The 15134-nt window shown below is 31.5% G+C and overlaps 3 protein-coding genes across 3 annotated transcripts; 1 reads left to right on the top strand and 2 right to left on the bottom strand.

The window, feature by feature from the left end:
- Positions 1–1620: 1620 nt before the first annotated feature.
- Positions 1621–11190, bottom strand: LOC131848429 (ATP-dependent RNA helicase Ddx1). The gene is made up of 13 exons (XM_059198283.1): positions 10605–11190; positions 10075–10192; positions 9831–9997; positions 9602–9733; positions 8374–8563; positions 7826–8013; positions 7297–7421; positions 6764–6901; positions 5681–5895; positions 4864–4979; positions 4312–4419; positions 2457–2591; positions 1621–1824 (listed from the first exon to the last, which is right to left on the bottom strand). The coding sequence occupies exons 1-13, from the start codon at positions 11052–11054 to the stop codon at positions 1720–1722; spliced, it is 2187 nt and encodes a 728-aa protein (XP_059054266.1). The 5' UTR covers positions 11055–11190; the 3' UTR covers positions 1621–1719.
- Positions 11191–11739: 549 nt separating this feature from the next.
- On the top strand, positions 11740–12534 carry LOC131845258 (ATP synthase subunit C lysine N-methyltransferase). The gene has a single exon (XM_059194301.1). It carries the CDS (start codon positions 11903–11905, stop codon positions 12500–12502), a length of 600 nt encoding a protein of 199 aa, XP_059050284.1. The 5' UTR covers positions 11740–11902; the 3' UTR covers positions 12503–12534.
- Positions 12535–12537: 3 nt separating this feature from the next.
- Positions 12538–14944, bottom strand: LOC131845247 (probable 18S rRNA (guanine-N(7))-methyltransferase). Its single transcript, XM_059194289.1, has 5 exons — positions 14545–14944; positions 13997–14175; positions 13419–13612; positions 12834–13023; positions 12538–12748 (listed from the first exon to the last, which is right to left on the bottom strand). Exons 2-5 carry the CDS (start codon positions 14145–14147, stop codon positions 12558–12560), a joined length of 726 nt encoding a protein of 241 aa, XP_059050272.1. The 5' UTR covers positions 14148–14175; positions 14545–14944; the 3' UTR covers positions 12538–12557.
- Positions 14945–15134: the final 190 nt, after the last annotated feature.

A 15134-nucleotide genomic window follows, 5' to 3' on the forward strand; every position in this document is an offset into this window, starting at 1 on the left:
ATTTTATGGGCTGTTATTTAAAAAAAGACATGCTATGATGGACACTGAATATTTCCATAGAATTGTTTACTAAAAATACTATAAAAAATAAAAATAGAGCATAAGATCACCTTAAAAGAAATCAAATGTGCCTATTTCTATGAAATAATGACAAAATAGAGCTCTTGAAGCTTAACAGATGAATTGAATTGAATGCTTAACAGATAATAAATATGTTTTTTATACTAAGATAACCCTATTTATTACATTTACTATAAACTGTTTGTTGTCGGGTTACTTAACCAATGTGAATGAATGAAATGTTTTATAGAGACTGCAATTTCCATATACAATATATACCTATATCGCACGCCTTGTACAATACTAAATATATTTAAAAATTGCAATTTTTGATATTAGACTTTGAAGTTAAAGCTTTAGAGTAGATTTTCAAAAGTTTTTTTTTTAGGTAATCCAGTAATGTACTGGGTGTGCGATATGTAGTTCAATAAAAACTTTCCATAAAATAATATTAAATGTTATTGTACATGAGAATTGTTAAAAAGAATAGTGTAATTAGATATCCGTTTCAATTCTGTTAATCATGATTTTTATGTGAATTTTAATTGAAATTGATTTTTTACTGTATATAGTACAGAACAATATTTTTTTATAGCCAGCTTGTCTTTATATTGTAAAATATCAATATGTCGCAATCGAAATATTAGTAATACAGCATTTTAATGGCTATTTTTTTACATAGCGATGTTATGAGACTTAATAAAATTTATTTAATAATGGCGGGCTGCCATGCACTGCCCTAAATAATAAATAAAGTAGAATTAAAATTGAGTGAAATATAATCAATGAAATTTGATACTTTTGTTTTATTTCTCTATGTTTAATATAAAATATATTACCTAATATATACTTTAATGTGGCATAATTATTATTTAAAGTGCAGATACATTTCAACATGTAGCATACTAAGAAGTTAATTAGCTAACTGCTAGAACACTAATCCTGGACAATTCACACTGCGCCATATAGTCCCAAGCTAAGCAGAGCTTCTGCTATGGATATTAGACAATTCATTTAACAACTTACATTGTATTGTAAATGCATGGATAATATACATAGACAATACTCAGGCCAATACACAAGCATACTCATCAATATAAATTATTACATTGTACGAGAAATTGAAACCCGCGACTGGTGAAACAAATACAATAAGTAATAATTTACAATGAATACTATGAAAACTGCTCTAAAGATTTAGATACAATTAAACTTATTTTAACTAGACTACATAAAAAGATTATAAATCTTGTAAACTATATATAAGTACTGCTAGCACCCCGCTAGCAGTATTTAATGCTATTCCAAATTAGAATTTAGGTCAGATAGACGAACGATCAAACCCACGTACCATACTTTATTACCTTTTTGGTCGGAACTCAGAATGCAAACCTATATTCTTAACGAAGCATTTTTAGTGGAGATAAAATCGAATCGGCACATTGGTCTAATGTGAAATCGGCCTTGATTTCACTGCGCCGATTTAAGAAACAATCCAGGGATATAGTTCTTGATTTTTCGTGTGTAGATCGTTGTCAAGTAATTAATAAAATACGTCAATCACAAATATCAAATCTTTACTCAGTTAGCTATTACATTTATAAATACTGTGCCTAATTCTAGGGATTAAATGCATGATCTCAATATCCATAGAAACGTTTAAGCAACGGTAACATTATGATGCATTTTTAGATAATAAAGCTGGGCTTGAGATTCCAATTCTTGCAGTGAACGCACAACTGGAGCCATTTGAGTAACATGGTCCTGAAAAGAAAATTATTAACATTTAATTCTCAAGTTAGTCGTAGGTTTGTTACAAAAACACAAACAAGACAGACAAGTGCAAGTGTTCAATTTTAAAGTCGTAAATGAAATTAAAGCAATTGAAACACATGAACTATGTTGTAACGAAGAAATAATGTTTACCGCTTTTCTTTTGGAAAGAGCACAACATGGCGCAAGAGAAGGAAAATTTGTAATAAAACCCTGTACCAAGCTATATGGATAGCGATACTAATGTGGTTAATAAATGTGACTAGTGGCTTAGTAAATATTTCGTACTTGCTGTTAACCACTTTGGCTACAGCATAGCCTATGTCTAGCCTGTCCTAGCAGGCTAGATTGTACTGCAGTACAAATCTAACTTTAAGACAAATTTAATTAATATCAGTTCAGAGTGTTCAGACATTTAGTCTTAGAAAAGTAACAAAACATATATGTATTTGGAGTTATTGCTATCACAATTTATAGAAATAATCCTTATCTAAAAAAATCCATACAAGCATTTTGAATAACCATATTTTTTTATTCTAACCCTTATTCGGAACACAGATTCATCAGAAGTAGAACAAGCAAGATAATTGTGTATTCTATTTTGGATAAATTTAGGGACATACCTGATATCCAGTGCCAATTTGTTTCCTCTTCTGACCGTAAACAACCTTACCATCAAATTCATTGCTTGGTACTTTCAAATTGGTTTCCACCTGTTGGATGGTGATATTCAAGTGCTCCTCAATGTCCGCTAAATACTGTCAAAAGCATTATTATACATTAGTACATACAATGTAGTATAGCTTTTATAATGATAATACCCCTGGATAATACACACACAATATCATCTAGTCCCTAGGAAAGAAGACCTTGGGTTATGGTTACTAGACAACTGTGGGCTAATTATGTAACACAATATGAAATTGTTTCTGTTGAAGTTGTGATGCAATATAAAATCATTTCAATTTAAAAAATGCGATCAAGTAAGGTCGAATGACCGCAACATAAATAATTTCTATCGATAAAACACTACTATGAAGTTGCAGCGGAATATTGTTAATCCGACCAATTTAAAAAGTCAGTACATTAGATAGCTTATACCTTTAGATGTATCCCATTTTAAATTATTGGGTTAATACACTAGTTGGTTGATTTGAAACAATTTTTATTGCGTTCAAAAATTACAAAATATACTGCAGCGTTCACTTGTTCTTTTATTTTAATTTTATTAATAGACATTTAATAAAATAAAATAAAGTCTATTCTATTCTAATGAAAAAATAAGGTTAATAATTTTGAATATAAAAGCATATTTTATACAAACTATTTATAATCTTTAATAATATTAATCTAACCTACAAATTAAATTTTCTTTTCTGCTATAGATACCTAGGTAAGTACGTAGGTATCCATATAAATTTAAAATGATATGGGCACATCTTTTTAAATTTGTACATAATTGTAAAAACTTTAAACAAATAAATTTATTTACTTTAAACAAATCACAGAGCATCATAAACGTTGTATTCCGTTCACAGAGCACCGTATTCATTGAAATAGTTTTTTAATTATATTAATATCATAATCAACCCTAATTTTATATTAAACGCTTACTCTAGTTAATACAACATTTTTTATTCTATGCGATTTGGGACGACAATAAAATATCGAATTGGCAACACTGATGTCATGTTGTGAGTCGTGACAATTTTCCCATTTTATTAAATTTAAAACCTTTTCACAACTTTCTACGTAATATTTAATATAATAAAAATATATGTAATACTGAAAATTACCAAAACAAGATAAATAATGCTGCTAATGCTGATATTTTAAAGATTGTAACCAAAAGAAACACCTTCTAAATTGTTTCTCATAATGTAAAAACCGTTTCAATTCCACGCTGTCATTTCGGCAAAATAGCGATTACGTGACGTTGCAACGAGGTTACTAAATCGACATTCGATAGAAATAGTTTTTATCGATATGTAAAGTGCGTTTACGTTGCTATGCTAGTTGACAGCGTCAAATGGCGCAAATATAATCGCATTATTGACAGATGACGTCATTTGCACTACGTTACATACGAAAATCATTGCGAACGAAGTTAGATAATTAGCCCACTGATATAAATACTATGATATTTTTTTATTAATAGTATAATTAGATAGTACCCGGACTGATATGACTTACAAATAATTATACTCATGAATTTATGAGGAATAGAATCCGCGTGTTAAACCGCTAGACCACCGAGATTCGCATTTCTCAGGATGGAGGAGGGGTATATACTCCGTAGGAGACCAGAGGGCAATGAAGCTATTTTCCAAGAATTGACGATTTCGTTAGTAAAACTGCTCCGGTGTTTTTCAAAGTAAAAGTTTTCGGGCTTAGTCCATTATAGTTTAATAATCAATAAATAACATTGGATTCAGTATTATCAAGCGGTAAGTATATGCCGAATGTTAATTCGCCTACCTGCATCTCATTGTACCACATACAGCAACCCTTGGGTCTGTCGTCAATTAAATTAGTATTCCAGCAGCTACGACCTCGCGATGAACACCATTCACCGTGGTACCACACCTTTACGAATAAAATCACAAAACAATGTCACAATTTTTTTTATTAACATCACATATATTGAATTAATATCTGCTGTATAAAAATATATTTATAAAAAAATGTTTCTCAAAAGATTCTATATATTCTCAATAAAGTCAATAGTCTCAATGAGTACAATTAATTTTATGCACATTGTTGTGATATCTGCAACAATTCATATCAGTCTCTTTTATGCTTTTGTATCGAAAAAACGTACATTAATATTGTTTACTTGTTTTACTTGAATAAGATTTCAAAGATCATGGAAATGATTAAAAGCTCTTATTTGTTTCGTCGTCATACCAGCCTATCGATTTTTAAACATGAGCAATTCTCAACAACAATGTCTTATTTTTTTATTAAATAATTACCATACAAGTTTTAAAATATATTTAAATATATTAAATTTAAATAAAACATATTTACCTTCTCTGGTACATTAGATACGAGACTAATAGCAAGACCCATACGTTCCGCGCGGCCGACGCGGCCGATCCTATGTACGTAGTTTGACTTCTCATCAGGCAGAGTTACATTGATCACTACAAACGTACAAATGTTTATTGTTAAAAAGAATTGGGAATAGTAATAATGCAATGGAACAAATTAACTCACACACACAAGTTCAGCCTTTTAATTGTGAAATAATAACCAACAGACAGATGGGTGAGAGGGAATTCTTTTAATAGAAACTTACTCCCCGTCCCCCTGTAAAGTACAGTAGTTAACTACTAGTGAATATCGTTATGACAGGCTAACTGATTTGACTTCATGGCCATCCTTTCATTCTACTCTAGTGCCTTGTCAGCGTATACCGTTAGCCCAGCCGTGTGAACTATTATATTATCACTATTAAAAAAAATGCATTTATGGCACATTTCATAACCCGCAACTTCTTGTTCTTTTTTGAGATAAGTCTATATTTTATCGAATTAGATGTTATTGTATGGATATATACAGTGCGACTGAACTAGCCGTAGTCTAGTCGGTGAATAGTCAACACTCAGCTTCCAAACTATAACCAAGCTCTATTTATTGCTGATGATGTCTCGTTTAGAGGCGAAACACATGTCGCAACATGGCTTTAGATCCGGTAATTGTGGTATTTGAATTAGAAAAAGTCTATGACCGTACTTGTGATACAATGTATCGTCACGTCAAATTTCATTGAGAATCTTTGAACTGTTTCATTGCGAATGGATAACAAACATATTAATAAAGTTGTATATTAAAAACAACTTACTGAAAGGCAAACCAGAAATATCGATGCCCCTAGCAGCGACGTCCGTACAGATAAGATACTTCACTTGGGACTGCTTGAATTTTTCAAGGTTTGCCTTGCGCTCGGCCGGTTTGCGGTCTCCATGCAGACACACGCACGAAAATTCGTTACCATACGATTTCAAGTACCGCTCCATATTGTCACAGTCTAGTTTAGTGCGGCAGAAAATAATGGCTCTGTAAATATAAATAATAAACAATAAGTATATATTTGAATCACAAATGTTAATCCCTTATAGATAGTTGCGTACAAATAGAAATAGAAATAATCTTTACTTTATTCAAATAAGCACTTTTAAATAGTCATATATTGTTTTTGTATTTAAAATCTTGTGTATAGAAGGGATTAGGAGATATGGATTATCAGTAAGGTCACCGAGACCATTGATGCTAGTTGGGCAAAATATATAGTATAATATGTATATATATAGCATAAACTACACATGGACACCACTAGAAAATAACTCGTCTTGGTATATAATACCACAAATATTTTAAAATATTAGGACTAATTTACCCTAATTACGAAAATAGATTTTGTACAATGATGTCTGCTGCGTACCTTTAACTCACCTGTTGCTATTAAGTTTGCTTTGTAAACTTATCAGTTTGGATGAAGAGGCACTAAAAGTATCACAAATTATATCTATACACCTGGTCATATACATATGAATGTATTTAGGTAAAGGTGGTTGTCCATTACGCACTATGATGTTTTTATAATATTTTTAACCCTCTCTGGTGATAGTAGATGAAGTTTTAAACTAAGCCCTCTTCGCTCCTTGCCTCCCCTTCAATTACGTTTATTTGTTATACGAAATCATCCTAAATATTTTCAAATCCTTCAAATGCGTGTATAATCAAATTTACTTATGAAAAATAACCACCATTACAAAAGAAATAACTAGACCGACATTAGGGTGTGGGTTTTTTCTGAACAAATAGATAATCATCTAGCATGTACTGTACTTTGTTGAAGATCAGTAACAAAAATATAAAGATGTTTAGTTTCTCATTGCACCCCTCTACTCTTGTGATAAATTACCTGTCCATTTTGTGTTCCTTGATGGCTCGAAGGCAGTACTCTCCCTTCAATATTTTCACCGCTTCAGATAATGTTTCCGGCGTCGTGTTACCACTGCGGATATTATCGTTTGAGTGCACACCGTCAGTTTGCACGTGCCTAATACAGATTAAATGGTATGTTACTTAGTTACTGTACGTTATTTATTTTATGGACATATGGATTGATTTGAATTAATGTAGTTTATTAAGTCCTTCATTTCAATACTATTTGCAAGCTAAATTTCATAACAATTGAGAAAGAGGTAAAACAACAAACAAAAGACACAAGTGTGATGTCTTATGCAATATACACATCTTGACAAATGCTTTGCTGTCAAATGGCCAGTGGACTAGCAGTGATAATGACAGTTTATGTTCGACCTCATTGTAAAATCTATCGTCACGCAAAATTAACAAAAGTAACAATCAGACATATAAATTTTGTGATCAGACATATAAAAATCAGTATGTAGATGTATAAAAAAAACTGGATATTTTTAACCATGAACTTACTTTCGCAGGGTCTCCCAGAGGCGATCCTTCTGTGGATCAATCAACGCGACCACATGATGCACAGTGTCTGGAACAGCATCTTCACCTTTGAGATCCACCCAAGTTGGGAAATGCATCAGTTTCTCCTATAAAATCAACATAAATATTTTAGTTCATTTTTTCAACTAATAGAATAAAATCATTTACAATTTTACTGCAATTATTACATTGTAAGTTACAAATGGATTTTTATTAATACTCTACAATGCTAGTTAGGTACACTATTCTATTTTGTTCTGTGTTTGTGTTAATATATAACCGAGTCTTTATCCACTGTAAATATTTCTGAGCTTTCTCATCAGAAATTTATTTTGGAGATAAAAGATTTACAACTAAAAACTGATTTAATTAAAAATCAACTACAACAATACAAATTCACCATTTTTACCGCAGTAATATGTACGATATTTCGAGCGCTTTTATTTTTTAAATTATTTATAATATACTCTCTAATTTTTCATTGTAAACAAAATATGAAAAAAAAACCTACCGCCATCTTCTTCACTTCAAAGGCGTGCAGAGTAGCGGAACACACCACCATTTGTAATCGGCGGCCGTCGGACGTAATCTTTGGTATTTGGCGGTGAAGTCTTTCAATCAGTTCACCATACCCCGCCTTTAACAAACCATCTGCTTCATCCAGCACGAAGAATCGACAGTGGGTTAATGCTAAATAACCTGTAAGGAATTGTCATAATATATTATGTACTGTATTTATTTATATATTATATAATTATACAAGTACATATATATAACAAGGACCCCTGAGAGACATTTCATATTTATTAGATACAACCAATATCTGCGCCAGCCACCCTAAATTCCAAATATAATATAATTTATTCAGATACATGGTAGTCATCATAACAAATACAGGAAATGGTTTCTAAATACAATTTGATTAACATTTTCTTAATTTAGACCAAATGTGTCCACAATTGTGGACACATTTAGTGTGTTTTTTAGAGAAAGATGGTGTTATAAATAACTCAACTTAGAATGCCTAATGATAGTTGATAATATTATAATGCAACATACCTCCTTGAATAAGATCTTCAAGCCGGCCTGGAGTACCCACAACAATGTCCACTCCAGAATTAAGTTGATTGATCTGATCTTTAATATTAATGCCACCCACCACAAGCAGCTCCCGTACTCTTGGACTGTTTATATACTTCCTAAATTTTGTTATTTGTGTACATGTTTGTTCTGCCAATTCACGTGAAGGCTGGAAAAATCATTCATATAACACTGACACTGGCTATGTATGCATATAATAGTACTAACTGTGCTCGCAAATTAAATAATCATTAATAGTGAATTCAATATTGGCATGCATTGCATAGAAAATAAGTCTAAAATGCTAAAAAATATTTCTTTTTCTTGGTCTAAATAGTTAAAATTTTACTGTATGTATGATTAATAATCCTGCTCTCTTCTTCAGGTAGTGCAGATGAAGAATACAGTAAAATAAAAGCCAACATACAAATGTTTGTATCAAGTACCTATGTTGCTTATCTAATGTCTGCAGCTCTATATGGTGTGCCAAAAAAAAGTTTTTATGCAGTTCAATATTAAAACTATACCTTGTGTTATATCATATTGATGATATATGCTATTTACTTCTAGCATCCATTTCTTACAGGTATAAATATTTTTGCAACCTCAGACTTACAATTACAGCAAAATGGTTGGCTATTCCATCATCATACTACTTGTTTAAATTATAATAATAATAAAAACTCTTTATTGCGCATGAAAAAAACAAATAATTACAAAAAATAAAGAAAAAAAATATGCGAACAAAAGGCGGCCTTATCGCTCAAAGCGATCTCTTACAGACAACCTGGGAGATAAAAGTATTGGGTGAGAGAAAGGTAGGTGGCGCACTAAAAAAGAGAGTTATATGAATACTAAATACATATACATACAAATACTAAAGGTATATATATAGAGAAGATTTTTAATTAGAGAGAAAGTGAGATATGATTAGTTTTTTGAAAATAGAATTGGATTGAGCTTTTCTAATAGAAAGTGGCAAGGAGTTCCAAAGACGAATAGCCTGGACAGTAAAGGATTGTGAAAAGAAGTTAGCAGAATGAGGAGGGGTTACCAGACAAAGACGTCTCGTACTGCGCAGCTCTCAGTCTTGTGGATCATTATAAAACACAATATTATAATAACTTTACAATTTTGTCACAGAAAATATTTCACCAGTTTTATTTGTTCTAATAATAATATGCTTTAATGAGTCTTAAACAATTACCTCAATGATGATGGCTTGTGGTGCATTATTCACAGGTTTGCTATCTGAAATAGCAGTAGCTGTCACAACATTATTCTTGACATACTCTTTGTGTGCTACACTTAATGGAAAATATTCTTTTGGTGGTGGAAACTAAAAATAAAAGTAATTATTATTTATATTAATAATGACTTAAACTTAACTATAGATATCAACTCAACAGAATTTGTGTTAAAATATTGTAACATACTTTAAAGGGGGTAGCGCCAAAATTAAAACTCATTTCAGCATTTTTAAGTACAACTGCAGGGAAGAAACAGTCCGACTTTCGTGCCTGGTCTAATTTAAATGCTACTCCTAGATCTTCTCCATTCTTTGTGTATCTGATCTCACTATGATTGATATTTAACATGCAACCTGAAATTTATAAATATGCTGTAACTGTATTTATGTTTACAATAAATCATTAATATGGTAAATACATATATATGTACCAATCACATCACCCTTGCCATAAGCACTGCCATAGTCATCAAATTGTTTTGCATTGGACTTCTTGCCAGTGCCACCAAAACCAAAGCCCAATCTATCAGTGCCCAGATCCAGTCTTGCCTATAATAAAAGAAATTACTTTTTAAGTTTTATATTTGGTTCAATGAGTGCAGATTAATTTTTTAATGAGAAAATAAAGGATTAAATTTAATGGACATATTTATTACATTTATTATAAAAGTACTTTTTACAGGGTTAATATAAGAGCTCATGAAACTGAGCAAATTTTCTAAAGAAATAAAGTAGGAAATTAAAAAGTATTTTTAAATCATTGACAGAAATTGAGCAGTCCTTTGATAAATATATTGTAAAAGCATTAATATAGATGTAATCCGAATAAAATAAAATAAGTCAAAACTTATCAGATTTCTCGGCACAACAATTTTATGTCACTTCATGTCAGTCTGGCTGGCTTTCAAATTATGGCTAACCTTGTTTAAGGTATGTAATAGGTGTAATTTTTATAACATACCGCTTGAGTAGACCAGCCAACACGGCATAGCCCTTCATCCGTGACAGTGGCCTCATAATAATAAGCTCCTTTTGTATGGACGCCTTTAGTAGCTCTACACCCATGCCAACCCTGCTGGTCACGAGATTGACATCTTGTTCCATCAGGAGTAACTGCCAAAGCGTCCGTTCGATCAAAAAACGACATTGTCCACTCGGATGAAGTTTGGGATATTACTTTAGTAGACTTCCCTTCTTGTATATCCTTTAATGTCTCCCATACAATTTGCAAGATTGGTAAACAAAAGGCACCGGTTTTACCGCTGCCTGTTTCGGCTGCCATGAGTACATCTCCGCCACCTAAAATTAGTGGGATAGCTTCAGCTTGGACATCAGTCGGCAGATTCCAATCCATTTCTTCGATGGCCTTTCCCAACTCGGATAGCACTCCGAATTCCTCGAAGGCCGTCATTATGAAACTATGCTAGATAAAATAGAGATGATCAATTACTAATCGATGCGGTTTTCTATTACTATGAAGTATTGTAAGACATTGGTTAGCAACTTCTTAAGAAATAAGTGAGAAACACTGTGAAACGACCGTGATCTGTGAAAAGAAAAATAATAGGTATGACCATAGATATTTTTTTTTTTTCCATATTCGTCCATCTCCTTTTCAGTGATGGAACAGGCAAAGATCCTTAGACCGTACAGCCTTAAGACCATAGATAATAAAACTTTACACAGCTTTTCTCTACAATATCACATAGATTAAAAAGATGACTTGAAGTGATCTGTCAGTTTTATTGTCATTCAACGTTAGGTTTTTTCTGGCTTTGGCGATTTGTAGGGTTAGGGCAAAGAGCAAAGGGTCCTAACCCTTTTTTGAAGATACATCCTCTAAAACCAGTTTTGCAAAGACAGTCTTGATTTCTTCCAAAATTTACTGACGTACCTTAACTAAAATTTGACAATAAACAAAAAACTATACTAAAGCCTATTGATACATGTTATAATAACATAGTTCCCCCCTATTATATTTACAATTTTGAGAATTGTTTTTATTATCGATTTCAAAACATCGATTCATAACACTGTAATATCACTATCGCGTCACAGAGTAGTTTTTTTTGTCTCATTCCTATTTTTACATGTTATCTGTGGACTTATTGTAATTAATTACACATTATTTTAAAAATGCCTGTATTATATTCTTTAAGCTATGTAGTATTATACTTTTAATCTTGATATAATATTTCTTTGTATATAGTTTATTTTTTTTAATTAATTATAATAGCTGGTTTAAAAAAGGTTGTTTCAATGAATTATGTAATGGAACAGTTGGTGCAAAATACTGAAGTCAAGGCACCTGTAAAACCTTCTATAGGCAAAACTTTAATATATATTACAGGCGGTTTAGGAGTGGGCGTTAGTATTATTTGTATATCATTTGTTTCTCCAGCGTTAAGAAAATTTTGTCTACCATATGTACCTGCTACCACTGAACAGCTAACCGGAGTAACAAAAGCATTGACTGGCCGATGTGGAAAATTGTTGGATGTGGGTTCCGGCGACGGTAGAATCGTATTTACTGCTGCTAAGTTAGGCTTTAAGGCGGATGGTGTGGAAATTAATCCCTGGCTGGTTATTTACTCCAGAATAACAGCCTTATTTAATTCTCAATACAGAGATACTCATTTCTACAGACGCAACCTCTGGAATTTTGATTTCAAGCTTTACGATCACATTGTGATATTTGGAGTAGAGCAAATGATGAGGGATTTTGAGAAGAAAATATTGAAAGAGACAAATAATGGTACTATAATAGTTGCATGTAGATTTCCATTGCCTAATATGAAGCCAGTTGAAACAATTGGCCATGGTATAGATACGGTATGGAAATATATTGTTAAAAGATAAATATGTTGTATAATGTTAATAAATTTAATGAATTATAATAATAACAATTTATTATTCAAAAACGTCCACTCCTTTTCCTGCCTGTATATTTGGTGTCTGGTTTAGTTTCTTTCCCTTGTTTCCGTCTCCTTTCCTTCTTTTCTAAAAGCCAAGCCCTTGTATTTTTTAGTGCTTTGCCTCTTGCATTTCTTGTTGCTTCTCTTCTAGCATATTTCACTTGTAAATTATCTTCTGCTTCCTCAGTTCCTAGAAAAGGAATATTTAATAGATTTGTACATTAATTCTACATATGTACAACACAAAAAAATAAATATTAATAGAAGAAACTTACCTAAAGCTTTTGGCAATGATGCTGCACCACCAGTCATGAGCACTAAGAAGAATTTCTTGGCTTTTGCAGAATTTGGGTAGTCAATGACCACACCCCCATAGAAACCAGCTTTCATTGCCTGTGTAGTCAGTAATTCTATCTGGCTTTCATTCTCAGGGTAAAATTGAAATACAGCTCTAGCAGACCTAGACTACATGTACAAAAAATATTATAAAAAAATATAGTAAGGAACTAAAAAACTTACTTATATACTATGCTGAAAGTGGGAGTCTAATTAATTTAATTAAGCTTTCATTGCTAACAGATTTGTTTTTATCTACATCTAGTTCATTGTTTTACATAGGCTTTCCCTTAATCTTTTAAATTTATTCATCTGTACAAAAGATGACATAAAAAGAACAGAAGGAAAGTTATGACCATGTCATCTTCTCACCATATTCTTACATTTCTATATATATATATATATTCTTATCATTATCTTCACTTTTATTATTTATATGTATGTTATATTTCATTATAATTATATTTATCTTATTAAAATAAACAATATTAAATTTTTCACTTGCAGAATATGCAGAAACTTACCAGTGCAGCATATAAAGTACTAAAGAATGTATAAAGTCTCTTTACAGGTTTGTGGAACTTCTTATCTGCATTAAACAGCCATTGTAAAGCAGATACTGAGACTGCTCCATCAAAACACCCTGCTCTAAATGGTACACCTTCACCCATATCTGCAAGAATTAGGTCCCCTTCTGTTTCACGTTCAAGTGCTACATCTGCAAAAGAATATAAATTATTGATTACATTATAATGTGGGACACTATATTTTTATCATACTTTAAATGCTATTATAATTTGATTATAGTACAGTAGTGTCACTATAAGCTTCATCTTGGTTGTACAATATATTTCAAGTTTAGTCCTAGCAGCAGTATTAGTAAAACATAAAATGGGTAAAGAACTTTTCAAGTAAATTTAGAGATTCTTAAAATTATCTCCACTTAACAAAAACAAAATTGGTACATTAATAGCAATCAAAGCAATGGCTAAAATATATGAAAATATTATAACACAGGAATAATAATATATTTCGGCCATTGATTTATAAAAAAAACAGTGCATTTATATAATTCACAATTTATAAAGGTGATAACAATTACCAAGCATAGCTGAAGAGATGTCCATGCCAATCCACATATGTCCATTCTCCTCAAGCACTGTACCTGAAAGTCCTGACCCACAGCCAATGTCTAAAAGCAAGCATGGTGTATCTTCAGACAACAACAGTAGCTCAATACATCTCTCAGTCATCTGTCCTTGGATATCTATTATTCTTGAGCTACAATTATACAAATGATAATAGAGTTATTTTATACAGTTCATCTGAAACAATCTATGATTATAATGCTAGAATAGAATGTCATTAAAGTGGTTTATTTATGATTTATACATATACTGTGAACAAAATATACTTCACCACCTATTAAGCACCAAAGAAAATATTAGGGACATAATTGAGTGTATTTACTAGTCTATTAATTTAAGACAAGGCATTGGATCGCCCGAGTTAGATTTAAATATTTTTAGCAGAATGAATTCAGTTACACCACATGGTCATAATTAACATAAGTACTTAATTTATACTTTTTGGTTATTGTTCTCAATAATTAGTTGCTATAGCTATAAACTAGGTGTTATAAAATCTTACTTTTGTGTATATTTTCTGGCTTCAGCTTCATTATAAAACTGAAAATAATTTAAAGTTTAGTTTAACGTTAAAATTAACAAAAAAATTGTAGTGGGTATTCAAATTACCAGCTCAGGCGGCGCCAAATGTTCAGGTCTTTTAGACATTATAAACTTTGAAGATATTTACAGAAATATAAAGTAACCACTTTTAATAACCTTAAACTTTCTGAATAAATAAATATTTCAAAATTATTAAATTATAATCCCATATGACACTGACATACAAAGAACTGACATGACAACTCCGGATTTCTTAATTTTTTTAAGACTTTGGCTATTAGAATTAGTATTTAGCATTGAAAGTAAAATAACTAGTAAAGAAAATTGCTACAGTCCGTTAACGCATTCTATAATGAATATCTAATTACAGGTTACTGTACGTAGCATCATCTACTTAGTTTGTGGGTCTATCCTAAGGTGTCCAAATAAATTCCTAGTTAAAATGAATTATCCTAAAACTTTTTCCTTTTATTTGTATTTCGGAATCCCTCAAGATTTGGAAGTGGAATTTGGCTTCTAGTTCTTGAAATGACGATATCAATTAGGAAT

Source organism: Achroia grisella, unplaced genomic scaffold (genome assembly GCF_030625045.1).
Source record: "Achroia grisella isolate CSIRO2021 unplaced genomic scaffold, CSIRO_AGI_Agris_v1 utg109, whole genome shotgun sequence".
Classification (NCBI taxonomy): Eukaryota; Metazoa; Arthropoda; class Insecta; order Lepidoptera; family Pyralidae; genus Achroia; species Achroia grisella.

Coding starts and splice junctions, on each gene's coding strand:
- LOC131848429 (XM_059198283.1), bottom strand. CDS start 11,054: ATGACGGCCTTCGAGGAATTCGGAGTGCTATCCGAGTTGGGAAAGGCC. Junction 9,734..9,830: donor TTGGCGCTACCCCCTTTAAA/GTATGTTACAAT, acceptor TTTTATTTTTAG/TTTCCACCACCAAAAGAATA. Junction 1,825..2,456: donor AAATTGGCACTGGATATCAG/GTATGTCCCTAA, acceptor TTTTCTTTTCAG/GACCATGTTACTCAAATGGC.
- LOC131845258 (XM_059194301.1), top strand. CDS start 11,903: ATGAATTATGTAATGGAACAGTTGGTGCAAAATACTGAAGTCAAGGCA.
- LOC131845247 (XM_059194289.1), bottom strand. CDS start 14,147: ATGACTGAGAGATGTATTGAGCTACTGTTGTTGTCTGAAGATACACCA. Junction 13,613..13,996: donor CATCTCTTCAGCTATGCTTG/GTAATTGTTATC, acceptor ATTCTTTTGCAG/ATGTAGCACTTGAACGTGAA. Junction 13,024..13,418: donor GTACTTTATATGCTGCACTG/GTAAGTTTCTGC, acceptor TTGTACATGTAG/TCTAGGTCTGCTAGAGCTGT.